General features: G+C 38.7%; 1 protein-coding gene across 1 annotated transcript; it reads right to left on the bottom strand.

Annotated features, from left to right (window-relative positions):
* Positions 1-3,583: 3,583 nt before the first annotated feature.
* On the bottom strand, positions 3,584-20,903 carry prtgb (protogenin homolog b (Gallus gallus)). The gene is made up of 19 exons (XM_066667001.1): positions 20,765-20,903; positions 19,214-19,513; positions 15,485-15,629; positions 15,183-15,316; positions 14,390-14,686; positions 13,994-14,153; positions 13,485-13,732; positions 11,806-11,970; positions 11,330-11,644; positions 8,996-9,181; positions 7,136-7,231; positions 6,795-6,981; positions 6,516-6,643; positions 6,004-6,174; positions 5,514-5,696; positions 5,091-5,214; positions 4,870-5,011; positions 4,658-4,768; positions 3,584-4,427 (listed from the first exon to the last, which is right to left on the bottom strand). Exons 1-19 carry the CDS (start codon positions 20,832-20,834, stop codon positions 4,083-4,085), a joined length of 3,507 nt encoding a protein of 1,168 aa, XP_066523098.1. The 5' UTR covers positions 20,835-20,903; the 3' UTR covers positions 3,584-4,082.
* Positions 20,904-24,380: the final 3,477 nt, after the last annotated feature.

The following is a 24,380-nucleotide window of genomic DNA, read 5'->3' as shown; positions in this document are numbered from 1 at the left end:
GGATTACTCTTACCAGGTAAAATGGAACAGCTCTACTTCCACTCCATGCAGGCTCTCCACTGGTGTCCCTGAAGTCTCGGTGCTGGGTCCTCTTCTCTTTTCATTGTATACACTTTCTCTTGGTGATATAATTACTTCTCTTACCACTGGAATGCTGATGGCACTCAACTAATGCTTTCCTTCCCACCTTCTGACTCTCAGGTTTTCAGTCGCATCTCGTCATGTAAGACTGATATTTCTTCTCGGATGACAGCTCACCACCCGAAGTTCAATCCTTGCATGACTGAGTTGCTTTTCATCCCTAAAATGGCCGGCCCTCACCAAGATCTTGCTATCTCATTTGAGAACACCTAAACGGTTCCATCTGAAGATATAAGTTGTGATTATTGATGACCAGCTATCGTTCACAACCCATGTCATGAAGCTGACTCGATCATGCAGACTCCAAATGTACAACATCCAGTGGATCTGATTCTTTCTTTCCCAGGAGGCTGCCCAGATGCTTGTCCAGTCTCTAGTCTTTTCAAGGCTTGACTACTGCAACTCACTCCTGGCTGGTCTTCCTCTGTGGGCCATCAGGCCCCTTCAGCTTCAAACTCAGACTGAAGACCCATCTCTTTGTCTCCCACTTAGGTGAGCACTAATCTAAGTGCTTACTGTAAAATGTTTTTGCATTTATTCTGCACTTTATTCCTTTCTTTCTAGGTATGAGCACTGACTAGACTTTATTGTGTATTGCACTTACTACGTTTGGTTCTTTCTAGGTATCAGCAATGATCCTTGTTCTGACAAGCGTCTGAGCTCAGAGGGAATTTGGACGCTAATCTATTTGTACTAGCTATGATACACATTCTGTCTGAACACTAAACACTTTTGTAAGTCGCTCTCGTCTGCTAAATGCTGTAAATGTAAATTAAGTGTTGGAGCACCATTCAGTGCTTGGTAGTGGTGTTTGTGATCCAGAACCGTTTTCTCAACAGCAGTACCTGACCTCACTCTCCTCTATTGCAGCACAGTGGCGCAGCAGGTAGTGGCGCAGCCACACAGCCCCAAGGACCTGGAGGTTGTAGGTTCAAGTCCTGCTCCAGGTGACTGTCTGTGAGGAGCTTGGGGTGTTCTCCCTATGCTCGTGTTCACCGGGTGCTCCAGTTTCCTCGCACGGTGCAAAAACACGTCGGCAGGTGGATTGGTGACTCAGAAGTGGCCGTAGGTGTGAGTGTGTGAGCCCTGTGAAGGAGGGTGTGTTCCCGCTTTACGCCCAATGATTCCAGGTAGGCTCTGGACCCACTGTGACCCTGAACTGGATAAGCGGTTACAGACAATGAATGAATGAATGATTATTTTGAGGACAAAGCACCATATGTAATGGGGGGGTATTCCATCATATTGCTAATGTAAATAAAACAAATGCTCCTTGAGCAGCTCTAAATCTCTGACAATAGGGATTGAATTGGGTTTTGTTCATCTAAAATTTTAAACCACGCTCTACTCTTAATAAAAAAAAAAAAGTCCTTCCAGATTTGGGTGAAAGTTCTGGGCTCGGCAAATACAATATTCAGCAGAAATGTAAGGGTTATTCATGAAATGCTCATTTCAAAACTCAAACAATATCCCTAGTTTTCTGATGGCAACAAATAGTGAAACTGAAAGCAGTACACACAAGAGTCAAATTATGAATCACATAATATTTTAATTAAACTGCATTGTTTTGACCACCTTTGGCATGTATAAAACTGGTAAAAACAGCTTTTCAAACAGTTTTTAAACAACGCTGTGAACACTTTGGGGGAAGCAAACATTTTATAAAATTAACACAACTCACATATATAAAGCTAATTAATTCTGTACAAAAAAAATAAAATAAAATTGTGCATTCAGATACGTGACAGATGCATGTTTCAAGTAAAGAAAACAAGAGAATTACAAAATGAAGTTACTCAGGTGTAAAACACATTCAGAAAAAATGTTTTAAACATGGACATAGAGTCCTACAGTATTTCCATGTTGTTCTGTCTGTTTGACATGAAGGACATATACAAAGCACTTCAAATAATAAAACCAATAATTCTAACCCAAAGAATGCAGTACAATAATTTCTTCCCCTGCGGAACATATGGTTTTCCTGTTGAGTCTCTATATTCATCTCAGAGTTTCCTTTCCGTGGCACCGCATGCTTAATGTTGCATGGCTTGTGTCACAAATTGACTCTGGTCTGTGATGGATATGGTACAGTAGTCAAAACAAGATGCAACATCATGAGAAAAATAAAAACAAACAGTCTAATAGGTATAACTAGAGTGAACAATCTTTGGTTTAGAATATTCGTATATTAAAAAGGCGTAGAACATTTGATTCTGTTGCACCTCACTCAAAAGGGCCATCACACAGCTGCTTGATTAATTATTAAAATTTATGAAATGTTACAAATCACTCATTTCTGCAAACGATGAATTTGTAACAGTGGCACAATCACATTCCTCTTACATTTCAAAATTGCAGTCATTTGTCAGTCACACATTTAAACACACTGTAACATTGGGCTATAGAACATGAGGACGACAACACAGTCCGTCTCTCACATCGTTCAGCATGTTTGTGTCCAACCCAGTTAAAGAAGTAAACAACTCTTTGGATTATAGCATCTGTCATCACTGCTGTTCACCTACAAACTACAAAAGGTCAAGTCAAAAAGTAAAGCGCTGCGTTTATCCAACAGACAAACGCTAGGCCAATGAGTCACAGCTGAAATGGTAATATGGTATTATTTCTGGCACTTACAATATACAGAAATATATATATTTATATATAGAGCTTTGGAGGTAACAGTATATTTTGGCATCATTCCAAATCTCTGTAGCATCTGTTCATTCATTCTTTGGATCAGGGATAGTTTATATTTATATATTGCAAAAATGGCTCTTCCACCATAAGGCCATTCTGTTTTAAAGCTTTCAAGGTTTAACACACCGAACACACCAGTGCATTTAATATTTGGTTCTTATTTGTCACCAAGAAGTTAAGAGATAAGAAATAAAGAATAAGGATAAACCAATCATACCGTAACTGAAGTCCTCCACTGAAGATACATGCACAACTTAAGCCTCAAACTCAGCTCAACAACATCACAAATAATTCTCAGTAAAATTGAACGAAATATTAAATCTAGCTTAAATACAGTTTCTGGAAACAAAAACAGATCATAAGATCCATTAGCAAAACTCAAACTCTGTAAATCATTCTTAATTAATAGTACAACATAACGCTGTTCAGAGGAGGTAGTACTGAAGAGGTAAGCCATATGAAAATGAAAAATAAAAATGAATTGCTACAAAAATATAGCTAGAGCAAGGTATGGAGACCTTTCTGCAGGTTTACCTTTAAGCAGCACACATTAGAATTAAGTAAAATATATATTTTTAAAGAACCTGAGGCACCTTAACCTGTTTCATGAGGAAGAAATAAAAATATTCCATGAGTAAAGTGTAGAAATGTTACACATACAAAACACGGCTTATAAATAACGCAGAACACTCCAACTCTGTCAGTAAGTTTAAGTGTAAATAAAAAAAAAAAAAATAAAAAAAAGGTATAACTGAGGTAGGTAGACTGCACAGAGGATTTAACAGCCCTCTCTAGTGCGAATGTTGATAGAGAGAGAAACACAAAACTTTTCGGAAGGAGCATTAAAACATTCTTTAAAAAGACATTCATCATTTGGTGAGACATTTTCCCCTGGACAAGCAAAGAAAAACTAAACAAGTAGGAAGTACATTCGTTGTAAGTAGCATTCGACACTCCTCCCACTCTTCTTGAACAGGACGAGGAAAGGTTTCAGGGTGTGCTTAATCCCTTCAGCCAACAGTACATCAGAAGTTTGAGAACTTGTCGTGGTAAAGCTATATGGACATATTGGACCTGAGAAAGAAGCTGGTCTTTGGTATAACATCTCATAATGCTGACAACATCCTGAGAGAGGGAGAGAGTGTCAGCTCTTTTCAGCCGGAATCACTGGCTGTTTCATGTATCTGAAGTGCAGTTAAGATGAAGTGGGGCTGAAAAAGGCAGCTTCTGGAGAAGTAGATTTAGGCTGATGTATGTGCACAGATGTTCAGCACACAGCTTGATGTGTCGTCTCTCGGATATATTCCACCATGTTCCTCTGTAGCATGTTCAGAGGGACCTGTCTGGTCTTCATAATCAAAGGGCCGCTGACAGGTATTCGGGCTGCTGGTTTCTGCCTCATCGTGAGAGAAGTTCCCAGAGTCTCCCGTCTCTCTGCTGCTCTCACTGGTCTGAGAGCTCTCCGTCTCCCCTAGAGGATGATAGAAGATCGGCAGCGAGGATGGCTGAAGAGAAGCGACTGTTTGCTCTTCCTCATACTGCAACACAGTCTTTCCCACCTCATAAAAACAGCTGCGCTCCAAAGCCTGCAATAAAGAAAGATTTACAGATGTTTGAATCAGTCACTGAGAAGCATTCAAATTCAATTTTCCTAAATACAAATTCTCCAAAAATATATAGTGATAAAACCACTGTTGAATTTACAGGGACTTGTGCAACCTATAGAACATGACAATTAAATAAAATCTCCAGGATGGAGCTCCAGTTGTAAACGTAAGCTTATAATATACATTTGTTTTTTTGTCCTAAACATTACCTGGTTGTTTTTTGGAACACACTTCTCTGGATTGCTGAAAATGTTCCACTTCCTTGTCTTCTTCTGACTGCTAATAGGTCCTTCACGATTTATCATCAAAGTTGTCCCACCCTGAAAATATTTCACATTTTGCAAATCAGAAAGGAATTTTGAGAAACAAGTTCTTTGACAGTAAATGTTCTATAAGTAAAACAAACTCTTCATGGTCCTACCTTGGAGTCAATGAAATGGTTTCCCATAATTGGTACCAGAACCTCAGCATTCTCTGCCTGTTGGTGACGGGCTGTTTGGGCACCATTGTGCATGACCTCACCATTCATCCGTCCAATCACCTTTGAAGATGAGGATTTCCTACTGAGAGAAAATGAAAATTGTTTCAATGGGGATACGTGTCTTTCCTCACATACAAACTGATAAATATCAGCTCACATACCTTGCTTTGCTCTTAGTGATCAGGATGAGGATACAGATAAAGATGCAGGCCATTGCTATGCACACACCAATAACAATACCAGTCATAGACTTCTCATCAAAGTTGTACAAGCCATCTGTAAAAGCTGGGGACAGGACATAACCAGGGAAATGCAATTAAATATAACATTTTCACCACCAAAACTTAATAACGGAAGCTAAAAGCCAGTTCTAGCAATCAAAGCTTTTGTCAGTGTTCACATAATCCAGCATCACAACTGGTCGTTTTACACCAGTGTAAATAAATAAATAAATATGTAAATAAACACAAACGAATGAGAAGAGGTTAAATATATGAAACATTATTTAATTTGCATAATATGTTTGATGATGTTTTACTCAAACACTGAGTAAATCACACAGAGAGAGCCGATTCTTTCAGTACCTGTAGTCTCAGTCTGGCTGTAGGTATGGCGAGGGTTTTTGCTCTGGTGAGTTTTGCCTCTGAGTACAGGGAGTTCGAGTATGTTAGAGAAAGGGCCATCACCAGCTTGGTTTGAGGCTGAGATTTTCACCATATACACATTGCCTAACTCCAGCTTCTCTAGCAGAGCCATGGTATTACTCCCTGGAAGATATAAAACAAAGATTTATCCTAGAGTGCAGTGACAATTCCCACAGATGTTCTTTCAAATCTGAAAAGAGTGCAGGTCTTTATTACATAGATGGCATTACTGTTTATGTACTGTTCATATACAAGGTCTTTTCTATTCTGGAACTATTTTGTATGAGTTTGTTCAGACTATAGTAATAGAGTGACTTTTATTTATTGCAACTAATACATTTATTTTTACAGGTTTTATCTATGTTGTCCATACTTAACGTGGTTAATTCTCAATGGAATGACTTGGAAAAACATTTTTTTTCTATCGTACCTTCTCTCTGTAAAACCTGCCATGTTCCTGTGATCAGTGCCTTCTGAGAGGCGTAGAGGATAGTGTAATGTGTTACAGACAGGTCGGGCTGCTCCGGCTGCCTCCAGGACACAAGAGCTGTGTCATCTTCTATCATAGTCACTCTCACCGCAAGTGGCGGAGAAGATGGAGCTGAAAGACATCAAACTCTTTAAAGATTCAGACAAACACACTCCTGTATATGAAGTAATACATAAAGTAATTTGGACTGTTGTGCACATTACTGGTAAAAAAAAAAAAAAAAAAAAAAAAAAAAAAAAAAAATTATATATATATATATAAAGCCGTAGCTTAGCATGTTGAAAAAATAGCTTGGAGCTTGGATTGGGGCATCCTTTTACAAAACTTATTGTGTTGTAAAGGGATGCCTCAGTGATACATTGTGTGAACCATTCCTTGAAGTACATTATGTTAATTGTGTGAGAATTGCTTAACTGGCTAAAACATGTTCATAATTTGGTCAGTTCAATCACCTTCCAAGAGTGTTCTCTGATATATGGGAACACTCCAGGGGCTGGACATCTGATCCATGTGCAAACGCACAGCAAACTCATAGCGGGTGTTAGACCTTAGTCCCTCCACCATCAATGTCTGTTCAGTTCTGCACAGAAACCCAGAGAATATTAGATACAGGAAATGAAACAATTAAATGGGTTTATGTTTATCCTTATGGTATTTAATGTTGAAATACATCAAATTAAATGCTCTCATAGCTGTCTTAATTGTTACTCTTCTGAAAGAAGCACACTTACGTTTGGAGGTAGCGCACAGCAGAAGCATTGTATGGAGCCACAGGGCCATAGCGGACTGAATAGCTGACTGGTTTTCCTGAACTAAAAGCAGGACGGCCCCAGCTGAGCCTCACCATTGAGGAGCTGTTGGCCTGACCATGGACATGATCTGGAGCAGGGAGTGTTGCCAACCGCCGGTTAGGAGCAGCTGAGAAAGTATGTAATACGTAAATATGTATTAGCCTACTGGAACAGAAAAAAATTAAATTCAACTGCTCACACCAGGTTCCGAATATGTCATGTTTCCTGGGGGCTTATTAGACACTGATTTAAATTCTGATTTTTTTTCTGGGCGAACTCACAAGGGCAGCCAGGAGTGCTGACGATTTGATGAGCATGATAGCCATCGCCATGAGCACTAAAGGCCAGCAGCTTCACATGGTACTTCCTTCTTGGATCTGCACAATGATAGAAACACAAACATACAGATTTTTATGGTAAGTTTACTTGCAAAATAAAATAAAAAAAGAGCTTAAATACAATCACAACAACTATAAAAATAGTATCATTTTATATGTTAATGCAACTGATCTGAAACCATTCAGTGTTCTTTCTCTGCCTGAATGCTAGGGAAAAACCTTCTAGTTAAATGTCCAACCAGAAATAAAAAGGTTCATATGGAGGTGAGGGTGCCATTATGTTGTTTCTGCAATGGTCAGCTCTGCTGCTTTGTTCATGTCCATTCTCTCACCACACATCATCAGTCAAAGTGACAATAATTAGCAGTCAGCAGAGGTCCAGTTAATGCTATTACATTTACAAATTCTTACTACACAAAACAGCCACAAGCCAAGAACATGAACAAACAAACTTGCTGAATATATTCTGTTTTGCATGATTTAATCATTTCCTACCAAGTAATTATATATAGCTTTTATATTATATAGTTTGAAATATGAAGAAAAATATCACAACTGATTTGCTTTAAAAAAAACAAGCTAATATTTAATGTGTAATAAGACTAGCATGTTGCAATTATCGAGGTGAGGTAATTTGGTCTTGGACTGCTGGTCTTATTGAGGGGTCTGACTGGTTGTGGATAGTGTGGGGGGTTTGGGAGCTTTTGAGGGGTGCTGGGGGCAGAGGTGGGAGGTCGTGAGGCACCGTCACAGGCTTTTTTAGACTGCTGGGATGGTCTGTCTCCTGGGACGAAGGGCTTATGACCTGAGGTCTAAGGGTCGGCCTGAGATAAAACGTCATGTTCACGGACATGCAGAACGAGTTAGGCTTAACTGCTTTGCTCTTAAAAACAACATGCCTTTTGCATGAAACAAACATGATGAAAGCAACAGAAAGAATCAGAAGATATCACCACTGCCCCCAACCTACAAATATCAAATTACCTAACAGCAGATAGAGATCTGGAAATAACACACTCTTACATAAGGCACGTGGGTTAATTTGGTGTTAAAATGTAAGAAAAAAAAAACATCTACCACTCAAAATCTGAATCATTTGTTAGCCATTTTCTCTAAGGTTACTCTTCTTGTCGCAATATGCTCTCTGGCCAGCTTAGGCCAAGGTCTTTGTTGGAGCTGCAGTGTCCAGCTGGAGAGGGAGGGGGAGGCATGGTCTAAGAGGCAGAAGGCACAATAGAGAGCGCCATGATGGAGCAAGGGACATGGATGGGAAAAAAGGAAGAAGGAGACATCTGGGCGGTGACCTCTGACACTCAGAGGCGATAGGTGACACACAAAGCCAGCAGCAGACTGATCACAGGGTTCAAGCAGAAGGCAGAACAGACCAGTGTCCGAGTATTGATCAGAAGAAAATTAAACATTGTAATCGGAAAGTGTGAAGACTACAATTTTTAATAGAAACAACACAAATGGGAACTATACTGAGAACAACTTCATTTGTCAACACACATTCTTATACATTTCTGTCATACTAATATATAAGCATTTTGATGCACCTAACAAAATTAAGAAAACTTGACCTAAACTGGACTGGATTGATTGGAAAATATTTTTTGTGTCTTAAATAAAATGTACCACAAAGTGCATAAAAAAATAAATGTCTTAAAAATGAGCAAATGTTTCACACACAAAATTAAGATGATAATAACCATAACACACTAATTTTACAACTAAGTTGTTATAATCTAAGTTCTAAGGAAGTTATCAGATACCCAAAATAGCCCTATAAGATAAGCTGCTTACCAAGTCCTGCAATGGTGTGCTGGTAATCCTGAGGGCGGAACTGAAGAGTAGAGCTCTCTGTTTGACCATCAGGTTGGTAAAAGAGTTTGTAACCTTGGACAACAGCATCACTTGGTCCATGGTGCCAACGTACAGTAATTGAGGTGCAGTTGAGTGGCTCCAACTCCAGATGAGGGGCAGGGGGCACTGATTGGAATAGTGAGAAAAATATGTATAGCATGATGCCTGTTCTTCTATTGTAAATAAAACAATATTTTAAAAGCAACATTGATGTATATACACATAATTAGGCTTATAAACATGGAAAAAAACACCACCATGATGATTCCAAGCTTTTTAAATGTACTAAACTGCAATATAATCATAACTGAAATATGGTAAAATGCACTGAAAAATGAGAGTCTTAACACATTCCTAAAAAGGAGACATTTGAATTAGACGAACAAATGTAGTAAAACTACTAAATGATTTAAAGGTTTCCCTACTCATTCATAAACACTTCCTTTACTCACTCCAGGTAATAGCTTACAATAAAAACCTACAATCCTATAGTAAATATTTGTATCTTATCGTGTTATTTGCAAGGCAATGAGTAATTCATGAAGGGTTGTTCTCGGCTGCACAAACTCTAACTAGACTCTGTGTCACTGAATGGATGAGAATTAGACTAGATTTTGTTTCCTCTCAGAACAGTGTGTAGGAATAGAATCAATAACAATCTGTCTATAAGACACAATGCTAACAGGCTAAGGAGTCAATGGTAAATAAATAAAGAGTTTCGACTAAATATATCAATCAGTGGAACATCTCAGGTCATTGACGCAATCACTTTCAATTATTCAAGCACAATGATTCTTTAATACCATGACCAATGTTTCAACAAAACAACTGCAACATCCAAGAGTCAGTCTTTTTGGCAAATGTGGTTAAGTGCTTACTGACTATGAATAAATGAATGAAATGAATGAACGGTGTGTTTGTTGGTACATATAATAATTGTACACAAAGTTGCTTATAAAGTGATCATCCTGTTTTCTGTAAACAGCTTCAAAAGTTGTTCTCACCTGCTTGTTTTCTTCTGGTTCTTAACATTAATAAATGACTACAGCAACCCACTCATTAGATCTCCCTGGCATAATTCAATATGTTCATGACACAGTCCATACAGTTCAATTACCAACAAAGCCAATATCCACCCGCAATGCTCTGTGTTTCACTGGCTAAACACAAGCATTTAAAGGGAGATAAATAAATGCAGTTGGGGCCCCTCTACCTTCCACATTCACCACTGCTTTCTTTGAAACAGCCCTATTCTTCTCTGTGGCTGTGTGCAGCCTGGGGCACTTTCCTATACGACCCGTGACATAGACGACCATCAGCCCCCAAATCCAGCTCCTGACAGACCAGGTCAGAGATCACGAAGCAACAAACTCAATGCCTCAACAATGAGGGTTTACAAGCAGCTGTTAGGCTCTGAGCTGGGTTATTTATGCATTCACTCAGCCTAAGTCAACCATCCAAAGATAAACAACCTATGACACAGCACAAACTTTTTCAACCATGTTCCTGTCTAATTCTTATCCCTGTCATATCAATTTACAGATACCTGTAAGGATGCATCAGTATAAGAATGTTAAGCTGATGCCAGTATCAAGTGCTTTCTTGCACATACCAATACATATATATACGCATATACATATTTTAAAAATGTAACATTATATCAACATGCCTTACCGTTGCATACTGTTACAAATGCAGGTAGTGCAGAATCAGCTTAAAGTTCTGCAGCACATCCATTATTTAACAGCCAAACATCAGTCTCATTATATATTTAAATTAAAAATCTGCAGATATGGATATGATTCCTGTATTGTGAGCATCCCTAGAATATTAAAAGCATCCAAAGGCCTGAGAGTATAAAAACATATTTATTAAAAGCACTCAAAGGCCTGAGAGTAAAAGTTCTAATTAACTACCTGTATGTCGATGGTAAATCATAATCTTGTTTTACAAATATTAAACTTGTTTTATTATTAATTATGTTAGACCTCATATTATTATTTTGTACTACTAGTGTAGATTTTTATATTTCACTTAATTTTCATATTGCAAACTACCTTACCTTCCTTGTCCTTTGAAGGCCAGGTTTGGACCAGCTAGTTTCTACTAGTTAAGCACTTTGTTCAATATGTAGCCTTTTAATTTCTGGCACAAATAACAGATGAGAATAAAAGCATTGTCTTTACTCTAGTTATTTACATTGTTTATGAAAGGGGACTGCCCTAGACTAACTAATGAGTGAAATAACAACATCTGTTAAGTCTGTGTTCTCACCAATGGTGCTGGAGGTTTTGGGAGTGCGATGTGAACTCCAGGCGGATGGCTGACTCCAGCCTATGCGTGTAGACACAGCTATACGGATTAGGTATATGGTGTCAGGCTGCAGGTCTTGGAGAAGATGGTGAGTAGAGTTCTCTCCCTCTCCTGGCAGCTCCACAGAGTTCAGATGTTCATCAGCAGCTGTGCGGAAGGATAAACGATAGGCACATACACGCCCACGGCTCAGTTTGGCTGGAAGAGGCTGCCATGACACCAGAATGTCTGTTGGACTGCGGCTGGTAAGACTGAGCTCCGGGGTACGGAGTGGCACTGGGAAAGAAAAGCAGGAGAGTTGAGTTATGACTGCAAGTCTGAACATTTTCTTAGAGGGGATTCACATTAGACAGCAACATGTAAAATACAAAAAGGAGTTTCCTTCATTAAACATACATTACTGATGTGTTACTCTATTGACTTAATATTGCACTCACCGTCCTCCAGTGTGTGTTGTGTTACTTGCTCAGACATACGGCTGGCTCCCATTGGCATGTAGGCTACTATATAAAATGTGTAGTTCCGAGCTGGCTCCAGATCATCCACAATGTGACTTGTTGTGTCATTCCCAATCACTGCCTGGTACTCCTCGTTGTTCAGACCTGAGTTTAAATACATTCAGATAAATTTTACTGAAATTGATCTAATCATGAACAACCAAAGTTTCATTCATTCATTCATTCATTGTCTGTAACCGCATTTCCATTTCAGGGTCTCTGTGGGTACTCCAGGATCTCTGACAACCATATCACAGGTGTTTGAAAAAGGTCAGTAGGACTTGTTTAAAAAAAACTTGTTGATGAAAATAAGAAGCACTATCTTTTGATTGCTGAAAGACTCTTTTCCCACTATCTGTCAAACATCTTCACGAATACAGAACAGAGTATATTCCACTTAAACTATTTATATTTCCATTCAGGGCCTCTCCACACAAAACAGATAAAACAAATTGAATAGCTCAGGACACATATAGGCATCAACAAAATCTAGATAGTCGTTGTCAAACATGAAAACCTGTGCATATTTGATCCAATTCTGGCTAAGTGTGTCACAGAAATTTTTTTTTAATTTCACTAGACCCTGATGAAATTATTTGTTTTTATTTAATTTATTTTTGACTGGATTACTTGTAAAACATTGTTCCTGAAATTCACCAAAACTACAAAACTGGTTTCTGGAACATATTTCTAATTTTAATAGTGTCCATAGGTGGGAATGTGTGTTTGTGTGTCGCCCTGTGAAAAACTGGCACCCCCTTCAGGGTGTGTTCTTGTCTTGCACCCAGTGATTCTGGATAGGCTCCTGACCCATTGCGACCCTGAACTAGATAAACAGTTACAGACAATGAATGAATGAATGAATGAATGAATGAATAATATACAGTCCCTTGCTTAACTGTTAAAGAACTGTAAATATACTAGAAAACCGTCTGAAACCTACATGCTGTTAAACTAATTTGACTGCTCAATAATGAGCCTTAAGCCTCATCATTCTTAGCCAGCAACAATGATGGCATCACATAAAAATGGCCACTTCGGTGGACCAAAACAGTTTCACCAGGATGATGAGTAAAAAATTAAGGGACAGCACCAAACAGAGAGTGTCCTGTGCCTTTAAGAGTAATGGGAGCTGTGTTTCAGAGAGTGGACAATAGATGTTCTGCCCCTTTCTCCTGCCCTGACCTCGCTGTTGTGTGGTAACAACAGATGGCCAACACTGCAGAACACTCTTTTGCTTGGATTTGCAAACCATAGTTGTCCTCTGCACTGTGGCTTTTAAAATCAGTTTTAGTATTTCTTTGTCATTTTGTTTACTCCATGCTCAAGAAAATGTGCTGCACCAGCAAAAACCTACAGTAGGTCTGCAAAATATATTGCTATTGTTTTTCATGATTTTAATCTTTCTGATACTGATATCGTAGAAGGCTGCAATATGCAAATGGGCTTTTTGACCAGTTTCATATACTGAGGAATGCTTTCATGGGTATTTTAATGAATCCAAAGAAAATTATTCTGATGGGAAAAATGCATTGTGTTCTTATTCGTGATGTCACAAGAACTGTAATTTTTGCCAGGTAATTAATAAAATCAACAGGAGTAACCTCTTTAACACTTACCTTCCGCCTTCATGTAGTGCACTGAGTAAGCAATGACTTTTTCTGCATTGTACTGAGGTCTCTCCCAGGCCAGTAAGATGGCTGAGCTGGAAATGGTCTCGGCATGGACATTTCGAGGTGCACTGGGTCTATCCTCAGACATGACCACAATCAGCCGTGCCATGGACAGAACGGAGCCTTGAGAGTTCTCAGCCTTGCACTGGTAGATGGCATCATCCTCTGGAATGATCTGTGTTATCACCAGTTTACTAAAGGGGAGGAAGTTTTTAGAACTTTAAAACTTCACAGGCACGCAGTACTTCACATCAATGACAGCATTTAACCAACAAGGTAAAGTTGGTGCCAGTATATGTCTATTATACAAACAACAACATTCCTGATATATTACAACATTACAACCCCTACTCTCCTCTCTCTGGGCACTCAGAATGAATAAATATGAGCTTTTTAAGAACCGCACCTATTTTAATGGGATTAATGTTATTGAAGACCAGTAAGACCAAAACTACCTGTTGTACATCTTAATCCGGCCATTAGAGTGGAGGGCTTCCCCATTCTTCAGCCAGGTGATGTGAGGGGAAGGTACTCCCTCCGCCTGGCAGCTGAACCGAGCTGTACCTGCTCTGGGCCGTGTCTGACTCTCTGGCTTCTCCACAAAAGATGGCGGGACTTTGAAAAGACACAACCAGAAAGTGATTTAATAAACATAAACACCTCAGCCTGTTAAAAAGTATAAAAGCTGTACAAGTTGCACATTGCTTTAATAATGCAATATATATATACATTGAACACAAGTCTTTAAAGTTAATAAGTAAATGCTAAGTGTGGGAATCATCAACATCTATGCTGAGTCTGCTGTATAACATTTCTATTTAAGAATTAGGTTAGGTAGGATTTCTGCTTACCTAACACAGTAAGGTTAGCAGCAGCAATGGTGTAATTCCTTGTGCGTGGTGTGGTTGCTCTGCACAAGTAAACTCCACTGTGTTGGGCTTTTACACTGGAAATGATCAGGTTTCCATTCCCTAGGACTCTGACACCAAACACGTCGATGGGTTTGGAGTCTGCCCTGCTCCAGGACACCAAGGGCCGAGGGTTACCTTCTGCCACACACTCCAAAACAACAGTCTGGTGCAGGCTAGCGCTGATGTTCTGAGGACCGGCAATAATCTGGGGCTTCATGAGTGGTTTGGCACTAGACGCTAAAAAGAAGATACTTTATTTAACTGTTCATTTATCAAAGTACTTTGAGTGTACACTGGTTTAAGTGTGAATTCAAGACAGTATTCTACCTTTTACCAGTGTGTCTAATGTCACATATTAAAATATTCACATTTAGCCACTAAAAAGGCATGCCTTGGGGATTATTGAGGTTCTCCCTTTTAACAACAGACATTCACAAATATACACCATGTAAATTTTGTTTGGTCAGACAGAACAAATTGCAAGAAATCCGATACAGGAGTTACATCCACCACAGTAGCTTACACGATGGTACTGTTTTTGATCATTCAAATTATTTTGTATTTTCTTTTCCAAAGCAACATCTACTCGTTTTCTGCCGTTGAAGTAAATTGGTTAATTATAAATTCAATATATATATACACACACTAAACATGTTTATATAAATTTTGGCCACAAATTCAAAACTTTTTCAGCTTGTAGGCCCAAGCCTGCCTTCCCTGCACAAACACTCACCTGGCTTTACAGTAAGAGTTGCTTCTTTACTTCTTATTCGACTGGCAATATTGGTGGCCACACAACAGTAAACTCCTGCATCTTCTGGTTTTACCTCATGAATCTGCAACACTCCATTTGGTAACACTGTGATTCTGGAGAAACCACACAACAAACTTCAACTTAAACATACATATGATTTTCCATTTACCCACCTAAAAGCTTAACTGTGGGCAATCTTAATGTTTATTTACTGAATACTCAACTTAAAACTGACTGCTGCTAAATGAATAAAATTGCTGCAGAACTTGCAGCGTGTGTACCTCTCTGTCTCCAGTGGCAGAGCTGTTTGGTTAAATTCCCATGTGATAATGGCTGGTGGGCTTGCACTGACACTGCAGGCAAACCTAGCGATAGAGCCTTCTCCAACTACAATAGAAGACGGCTGAGTCACAAAAGATGAGATACCTAAAGAAAAAAAAAGTGACCACTGTATTATTTCAAGACTGGTGAAGTAAATCAATTCACTAATCAACTGACATTAAAAAAACTTACACAAACAAAACAAATACTTATTTTCAGAATATCTATGCAACAGAAAATTATTTAAAACATATCTAAACCTCATACAAAGAGCATGGTATGCAATGTGTGAGTGCTCTGATCAATGAATCAATGAGCCAATGACAGTGAATAATAGCCATTCATAGATCATCTACAAATCAATAATAGCTCTATTCCCTATGAGAGTCAATTAATTCAAAATACTGCATGGAATTAATTGCCCTATTCAGTTGAAATGCAGCCTTGGGGTAACAAGATCTTATTACCCAAAGCAACATTAACAAGTGTCTTTGTGAAACATATTAAATGTAAAAAGCAATATGCTGCTACATGAGATAAGATTTCAATCAATTCTATACAACTAACATATCATCTATTTAAAGGCAAAGCTAAAATAAACCCAGAGCTGAGTTTAAAATACAGATTAATAGCTTTGGTTTAGATGGAAGCATTTTTAAAAAACGTATTACTTAATTTTTTAAATATAATGATGGAATTGCTGCATACAAACACAAACTCAATACACAAGTCAGTTACATGTGACGCTCACAGGCTTATTACACATTTCAAAATTGAATCTCTCTCTTATTCTCCTTCTTTCTCGCTCGCTCTCTCTTTCTCTCTCTCTCTCTACCCCCACCCTCACCTTCATGCAGTGGGTGTTAAAGGAAATCAATGAATGTTCATCTCCTAGTAAAAATCCCCCATGTAAATCATGCTGGAGGAAGGCAGGCAATTAAAAAGGCCTTTATTTACGTGTGCAGTTTAATTACAGCTAAGTGACATTCAAATAACCATGTGGTTCTGTCTGTGTTTGGGGCACCACACTGAGAAATGAACTAGCCTTTACCTTGGTCATTAACTTGACCTGTGCTGGGTTCAAATAAGTCAAAAGTTGACACTGGCCCATGTCCTCAAGTAACCATCTTGATTAGATTTCTTTGATGTGTAAATTCTTGGAGAGATCACTTTTGTTATTGTATGGACACAAGAGCTCTCAGTATTGTCCTAAAAGAGATTTTATCCTTGCTATGGATTAGATGCTCTACTTACACAGCTGTTGCTGCTAACTGAGAGAAGAATGCAGTAGTTTCATCTCAATATCTTTAAAAGATTAAATGAATGAATGCAGAAGGCAAATCTTAATCCTGAGGTCCAGTTTATAGGTGCCACCTTAAGGTATTCTTTGAACATGGGTGTGAGCTAAAATTGAAATCATGCCAATGACATTTGCAGCAGATAAAAACCCTTTCATCTTTCAATACTGTCACGAATATTTTCTGCCAGTTTGTGACTCAGAGCATAAACTAATGTGGTTAGTTTCACAATTCAAGCAAGTCCTTATATTTTTACCCATTAATACTGGACTCGTTTGCTGATAAGACTGATTTATAAATGGATTCTTCATTGCAGAAGTGTAGGATATATAAATCAATAATAATAAATTAATCAGAATCTAAACATAGGCTTGATATAATGAGAGAATGCCCCCAGCCTTAGGCTTGTGTGTGTGAGTGTGTGTCAAACTGGCCAGGCCTGTGAGGCCAGCTGGGTTATAAAGGGAGGATCAATGTCTAGGTCAAATAGGACAAAGGTTTCCTGCCAAAGGTCAGGGGTCACCTGGGCCCGTCTGTCCACTCAATTTCAGCCAAAATTGAGAGACCCCCTAATCGAACGCATTCAAAATAATCTAACAATATGGTGATTTTAATCAAACTGAAACTAAATTTGCTATTCAGTTATATTTTTAATTAACATAATAATAATTATATTTAATTATCTTCCCAACCGACTAGGTCTTATTTTATAATCTAACCTGTGCAAATCAGAAACACATACAACTAACTGCTTCACTAGCACCCTACACTTGAGTGTTCACATTTGAAGGGAGTGAACTAACTGCAATTGAATGTTTTCCCATGTTTGGTCTATGAGGTTCTGGTAGGAAGGTAAAGAAAATTAGGACTATTGTTAAGTATTAAAACAAGCACATGCATGCATGTTAATATATGTAAGAGAGTGACCACAATCCTAGCATCAATGCCTAGCTTTGTAAAAATGTAGAAGGTTAAAACAGGTTTCCAAAAACCAACCATTAAAACCAAACTCTTAAGTACACTGACTTTTCAAATAAAGAACAGACATTTTGAACAAAACTAGCGCATCAATCAAGTTGAATCCAGAAGGCAGGCATTCCAGGTCATGGTGGCAGCCCACTGGCTATCACTCTGAGGTGGGACAAAGCCAGTCCCACAACCCTGCTGACCTCAAGGCCTCTCCCATGGGCTCTTGCAAAGGCTAGGGAAAAAAAGCTGACCAGTAGGCCAACCCCTCCCCCAAAAACTGAACCAACATGAGGTTGCCTAGGTTACACAAAATTTTAACCCTTTGGGTTAATACATTTTCAGTTGTAGAGAAGCTAGCAGGCAGCAAGCTTTTATATATTTTTAAATGTCTACTTTGCTATCTGCCTTTTCAATGTTGTAACATCTCACCAACTTATAAACTTTTAGGAAAAACATAAAACCAGTAAACTAATTAAAAGAAATGACAAATAATTATAACCTGAGATCTTTCATGGGTGCCCTTCTGTAACTAAAGGTTAAGCTAAGTTTACCATGCTCCAAAACATTTTAAAGAACGCTGTTTATAAGTAATATTCTTCAAATTAGCCTGAGCAGCTTTCTGTCTCTTTGTCAAGGCCACATCACTGGCCTGGCTGAATAGGCACAGCTGGCTGCTGTCCGTAGCTCAGCGGCCAAACAAACGTCCCTAGAGTAGTGCTCTTTTCTTTCAGGGGATGGCCAGGGCCACAAGGACAAAGGCGGCCAGAGAGAATGGCCTTTTAGAGATTCCTATGTGTAGCCAACCAGAAATCAACAGCATGGGAGGCAGTGGCCTTCACAATAACACTGCTGAAACCTAACACAACTGCATGCAAATGCATAGAGCCTTAGACCAACTGTGTAAGTGTGTGTGTGTGAAAAGTGGAGAATTTGCTTCTCTTTCTCATTCTTTCCCAGGTAACTGAAATCTGTGTGATGCCTCAGACAGACTCTCAACTCTACCTTAAGTGTCCATTTAAGCTAATAAAAGCCTGCAAGGATTAAACAGCCCTTAAATGAGTTTAAATAAAGCCTTAGAACAATTTAGATGAATAAAACATAGCACCATTTGCTGCTATAATTATCTTTATGGGAGAAAGTGATGGCAGAATATATGTTTTTAAGATTAATGACGTTATTTTCTTAAAACTAAAAAAAAAAAAAAAACAAGGTACAGTGGCAGAAGAGAGTGTCTAAAGTTAAACACATAAGATTCAAGATAAAAAAAAAACCAGTCTAACAGTTGTGTAATGACACTGAACTACAGAAACAAGGCTTACACACAAAAATACACTCTGAGAGTATATGACAGTTCATGCCTGAAGGAGTCTACTGAAACAGTCTTGGCTCCCTTCCCACCATAATCTTTACTCTTATACTCACTTGAGATTAATAGGCGAGCTCTTTGGCTTAGGATGGCTCCATATTTGTTGCGAGCCAGGCACTGATAGAAACCTTCATCTGATTGCTCTCCTCCTCTCCTCACAGGAGAGAGGGACAGTGATCCGTTGGGAAAGATGTGGACACTGTCACTCTCAAAAAGTTTAGCACCATTTTTCTGCCATCTGATGTCCACAGGCGGTTCCCCTTGGACTAAGCAGTCCAGCACTACATGATCACTCTGAGACACCAACTTGTCACTGGGTTCGGTCACAAAAGACAACTCACTGAAACATAAAACAGCTACAGGAGAGGAGAGAAAGAGAAGCAGAAAAGAAGAGAGTTAGACGCTCTGGGGAAAACGAACATCAAAAGTCAGTCAGATTCACAATAAACAGTACAAGACACTTAAGATTGGTTTGGTGTAAAAGTTAAGTGGATGTAGGATAATACTATACTGGCTTCTAATCAAAACAATGGGGTTTGCTTCCTTGCCCAGATAAGCAAATCATGTTTCACACAACGGAGCCCTTTGGCAAGACCCTAGAAAAGTATCTCCTGCGTGAACATTTTGTGATAAATGGGCCAACAGAAAAGCTCCAACATTACAGAATAATATATTTGTACAGTGACATACATTGAAGGTTAAGAAGACTTGTTCCTTCTCCTGTAAAATTAACATTTTAAAGATAAATGTTTTCTGGACAGAAATGATGCAGTGTACACTGAAAAAAAAGGTGTGTTGAGTTACATTAACTCAAATGTGTGCACTGGTTCCATTTGGATAAAAGACATTAAACATTAAACCAACCACATTGTTTTTACACTCATTGCAACGGTCTGCTCTGGGGTGGTCCTGACCATTGAAGAAGAGGATGATAAGGGGTATGCAGAGCAACAGATGGACCAGTCTGTAACTGTAGAAATACAGTTCTATGTTTCTTGTTTCTATGTTCAAAACAAGAATGTCATTTTAGTGTTTTGGCTGAGCAGTGTATGTGACACATTTGAAGTAAATTTAAAACAACTCTTTTTTTACCCAATTCATCTACATTAAGCTTTGAGGCGACTAGAAGGCACAAGAAAATCAGAGTAACGTTAACTTTTTCTCCTCCTGAAATAAGACATAGTTTTAGCGTGCTGAGATAAGCCTGTAAAAGATTTAATCCATTCAGTCACGGTCAGCTGAAAAGAGAGGGTGTCTTCGGTGGCTGTAAGACAGATATATCCCACGACTTAAAGCAGTGAATTCTCCTCTGAGGCAGAACTGTGAACATGAATACACTCTCTGGATAATTCACCAGAGGTTTAAATTGAGAGTTTACACTTGTCCCCACTCAGTGTCACTGGTGTAAACACCTGCAGCTTTTCTCAAGAAATAAAAAGCGCGAAAACTCTTTGTGAACGGTGGACTACCTGTGCGTTCCTCTTTGAGCCGGTGCCCCCAAACCGTACGTGGTCTGAGCGCCCCGAGGGGTGAGAGGTCCGCCGTTATAAGAGAAAAAACCTCGTAAAAACCGTAAACGCTGTACGTTTTAAGTAGAAGTGTCTCACCTGGAAAGAGCAGGATCCAGAGGAGCCCCAGTCGCCGCTGGCTGCTCTTCCTCCACGGAACCGGCGCCATTTACACCTCAGTCTGGCATTCCCGTCCAGCGGCTCTCTCCATCAGAGCGACGGTTGTACTCGTGGGTCGCTCTCCTAATGAAAGACCCTCTCCGCTCCAGCTCTCCTCAGCGAAGACCCCGCCCCCTTTACGTGACGTAATTCAGAACAGCCCCTCTCTGAATTTTCCCCAGACAGACACAGACAGACAGACAGACACACAACGTGGTGTACATTTAATTACTCGAGTAAAACCGTAAGAGTAGCAGAGTAGAAGTGAAAAAGTATCATGTCAGAACCTTCTTTAATACACTCTGTACCTTATTAAGTACACATGAGTTCTATCAGCACTGAAACTGAAGTCAGTACAAAACTCAGGTTCAAGTTCTATTTCTTTAATTAATTTTGGTCCAAAATAAAACACTAAACCGCAAAAGTATAATAATAATAATAATAATAATAATAATAATAACAATAATAATAATAATAACAATAAGTTACAATTATATATATATACTTTCACAAACCCACTGTCACTTTAAAATGTTGGGGGATTGTGGGGAGAAAAGAAAAAAAGCACATAGTTGAGAAGCTGTGAAAGTAACTCGTAGGTTTTTAGCTAAGTTTTGGAGATGGAGAGAGACTCAGGAGGTGGGGGCAGCAACACTAAAAGGCCTGACACTCATCGTGGAGAGCTATTAAAGGATTAATATAGTAGCTACAGATGTTGTCAGCTGCAAAAATGAATGAGATTTCAGTCAAGGAATCAGTAATGACAAAATGTAACTGGTTTGAAGGTGGGTTGTGTATAAATAGTGCAATTTAAAAATCCTCAAGAAAGTACAATCCAGGTAATAGATGAACTTCCCTGTTGTGAACTGTGGGACTGAAACATGGAAATATAAACCTAATTTCCAAATCCATAATCTGTTCTTTTACTACTTTTGTAACAAGTTTTGCACTTTTGTAACATATACTCTCTTAAAAATAAAGTTGCTACAAAAGGGTTGTTGGTTCCATAAAGGACCGTGTTTGTTAAAGGAATGTGAAAAGGGTGAAGAACATTAAAATGTTTAAAGAACTTTTACTTAATGTAAAATTTCTTTACAAAGTCAAAAGTTATTAGTCAAAATGGTTCTTTAGGGAACCAAAAGTGGCTCTTCTATGGCATTGTAGCACCTTTATTTTTAAGAATGAAATAGTGTACATAGAAAAGTTAAGATAATTTGCACAATGTAAAATATGGTCATTTTTAGCCAGAGATTTAATAGTTTATTTTAAAATATTTGTGTTTCATATGTCTTAGTAATAAAAATGTCTACTTGTATTGTGGGTACTTCCGACTACTTATGTCTGTAGTTAAAGTTTAATGTGGCTGGTTCTGAGATATCATAACATCTATGAAGGGGTTAGATTTATTTATTTATGCAGAATTATGCTTTAAATTTGGCCCATACTATCTTCAGTTAGCAGGGGCCCTCTAATGGACCCAAGACCTCAGAATCACAGAAGTTGCCAGTGGAATTCTAGTCAGTTGATTGGCCAGGTTATTGGCTGTCTCTGTGCTTCTTCTTTTTTTTTTGTTAGCCGAATGTTTGCATGAATGGTTGTGTGTGAGAGACAGTGTTGTCCATGTAACTGTAGAAGTGTGAGACAATGTGAAATCCCTAGTGTTACTGCCGTGCTGAGTATGATCCTCCACCCAAATCATACCTGCGCTGTGGTCCTAACAATTAAAGGACATTGTGAAAAGGGACAAAAAGTATGCAGAACAACCACCTCTAATCTGTAATTTTAGAAGGACAAAGTGCTCCTGTATGGTCAGTGGAGCTGAGAGAATGGACAGTGAGTGAACAGTGAGTGTATATATTCAATATGTATATTGAAAGTCAAGGCAAGGTTTAAAGACCTGTTTGGCTATTTAGAGGTGCGCCCAGTCTCTCCCCCACTGCTAGAGGCAGCTGCCTAAAAACTTTGAACTTTGGGTAATTATGAGCAGATATTGATGACCACACATCAGCTGCTCAATAAACACTGATATTGATCCAGCCAGCATGTATTGAGAGAGTGACCCCACCCCCACTGACCATCAACAAACACACACACCCCCTCCCCATTCAGGATGTGGACAATAGAAAAACAGCTGTTAAGTCAGCTGAGCTTTATCAGCATCATACCTCCTCTGACTTAGCCCTGTTTAACACAGGAAGCTTCGGAGCACAGATAAGAGAAACTGCCCTGATTACTCAATATTGCTTTGCAAATGAGTAATTAATAATAACAACAATATTTTGTGCTTACATAGTGTTTTCAAGAGCCCAAAAACACTTACAATTTGTAATACACAATGTACAACAGATAACAAAAACACCATAGTACATATACCTAGACCTCTACACAAAATCTGTTGAAAATTTATTCTTTATGACTGCAGATATTTTGCAGGGATTCACCTCTGTGATCTGTTGTATGCTATGAGCTACATTTTGTTTTTGCTACTTATACAATGATTATGCTGATACCTAGAATTTTACTGTTTAGACCCATGCTAGTTCCTAGTAGGGTATCTGCTAACAGCTTAAACATATGGTAAGTCTGTCCAGATCACCTACATATATATATATATATATAGCCAAGACCACAAACATTTAATACTATTACAATACGTATAGAAACACAAAATACAAAAATCCATTTCACTATGACACACCAGAGGCTTTATTACATTTATATGATCTTTTAAATAAAACCCCATTCCTAACAGAACATGAAATAACAATGCAAATGTCATCTAATAATGCACTTTTGTGCCAACACTAAACAAGTAGCTATTTGTGCAGTTAAATCAGTTATTGATTGAAGTAGATCATTGATTGATTTAACGCCCTCACAGCTGAGGGCCTGATCACTGTACTCAGCACAATCAGAGCAGAGATCTAGTCCTCTCAGAGAAGAAGATTTGCTACAATCAATAAATCTCTGTGGTTTTAAATTCAAAGTTTTATTCATTGTCTTTTGCTGAGAATGTAATTATTTTGACAACTGAAGTTGCCTGAAAGCCTTTTTCATAATACATCATTTTGATCCAATAGTTCACCACTGCCATACACAGGATAGTACTCCTGCTAGGTGATATAGAGTGAAGAAACTAAATAGTTTTGCCTTATGAAAACGTTCCTGATGTTGATCATCCGTTGTTGAACTATCACAAATCACATTCTGTTCATGAAACACAATCACAGGCACCAACCCCATCCTTGCTGTCCATACTGCTGACCACCATGCGATGGGGGTTTGTGGTGACTAAAGGCTAGCGGAGGTCAAGATCAATAGGCCAAAAGTCATTAACATATTCTGAATATCACTGAGGCCATATGAAAGAAGACTACACCCAAGTGCATCTCCCCCATTGGTCAGTGAATCCCTGCCCCCGTGACCTTCAAGGTCAGCTGAACAGCCGGAGTGGCCTTCAGCTTTTGTAAAAACAGAGAGATAAAAATGTTCTCACAGATAAAAATTCAAGGGAAAAATCAACTGACCTTTAAAATATAGGGTCTAGTTTTATTAT

Source organism: Hoplias malabaricus, chromosome 4 (assembly GCF_029633855.1).
Source record: "Hoplias malabaricus isolate fHopMal1 chromosome 4, fHopMal1.hap1, whole genome shotgun sequence".
In the NCBI taxonomy this organism is placed as follows: domain Eukaryota; kingdom Metazoa; phylum Chordata; class Actinopteri; order Characiformes; family Erythrinidae; genus Hoplias; species Hoplias malabaricus.
The sequence above is the reverse complement of the archived record's forward strand: the minus strand, read 5'-3'. Positions and strand labels throughout refer to the sequence as shown.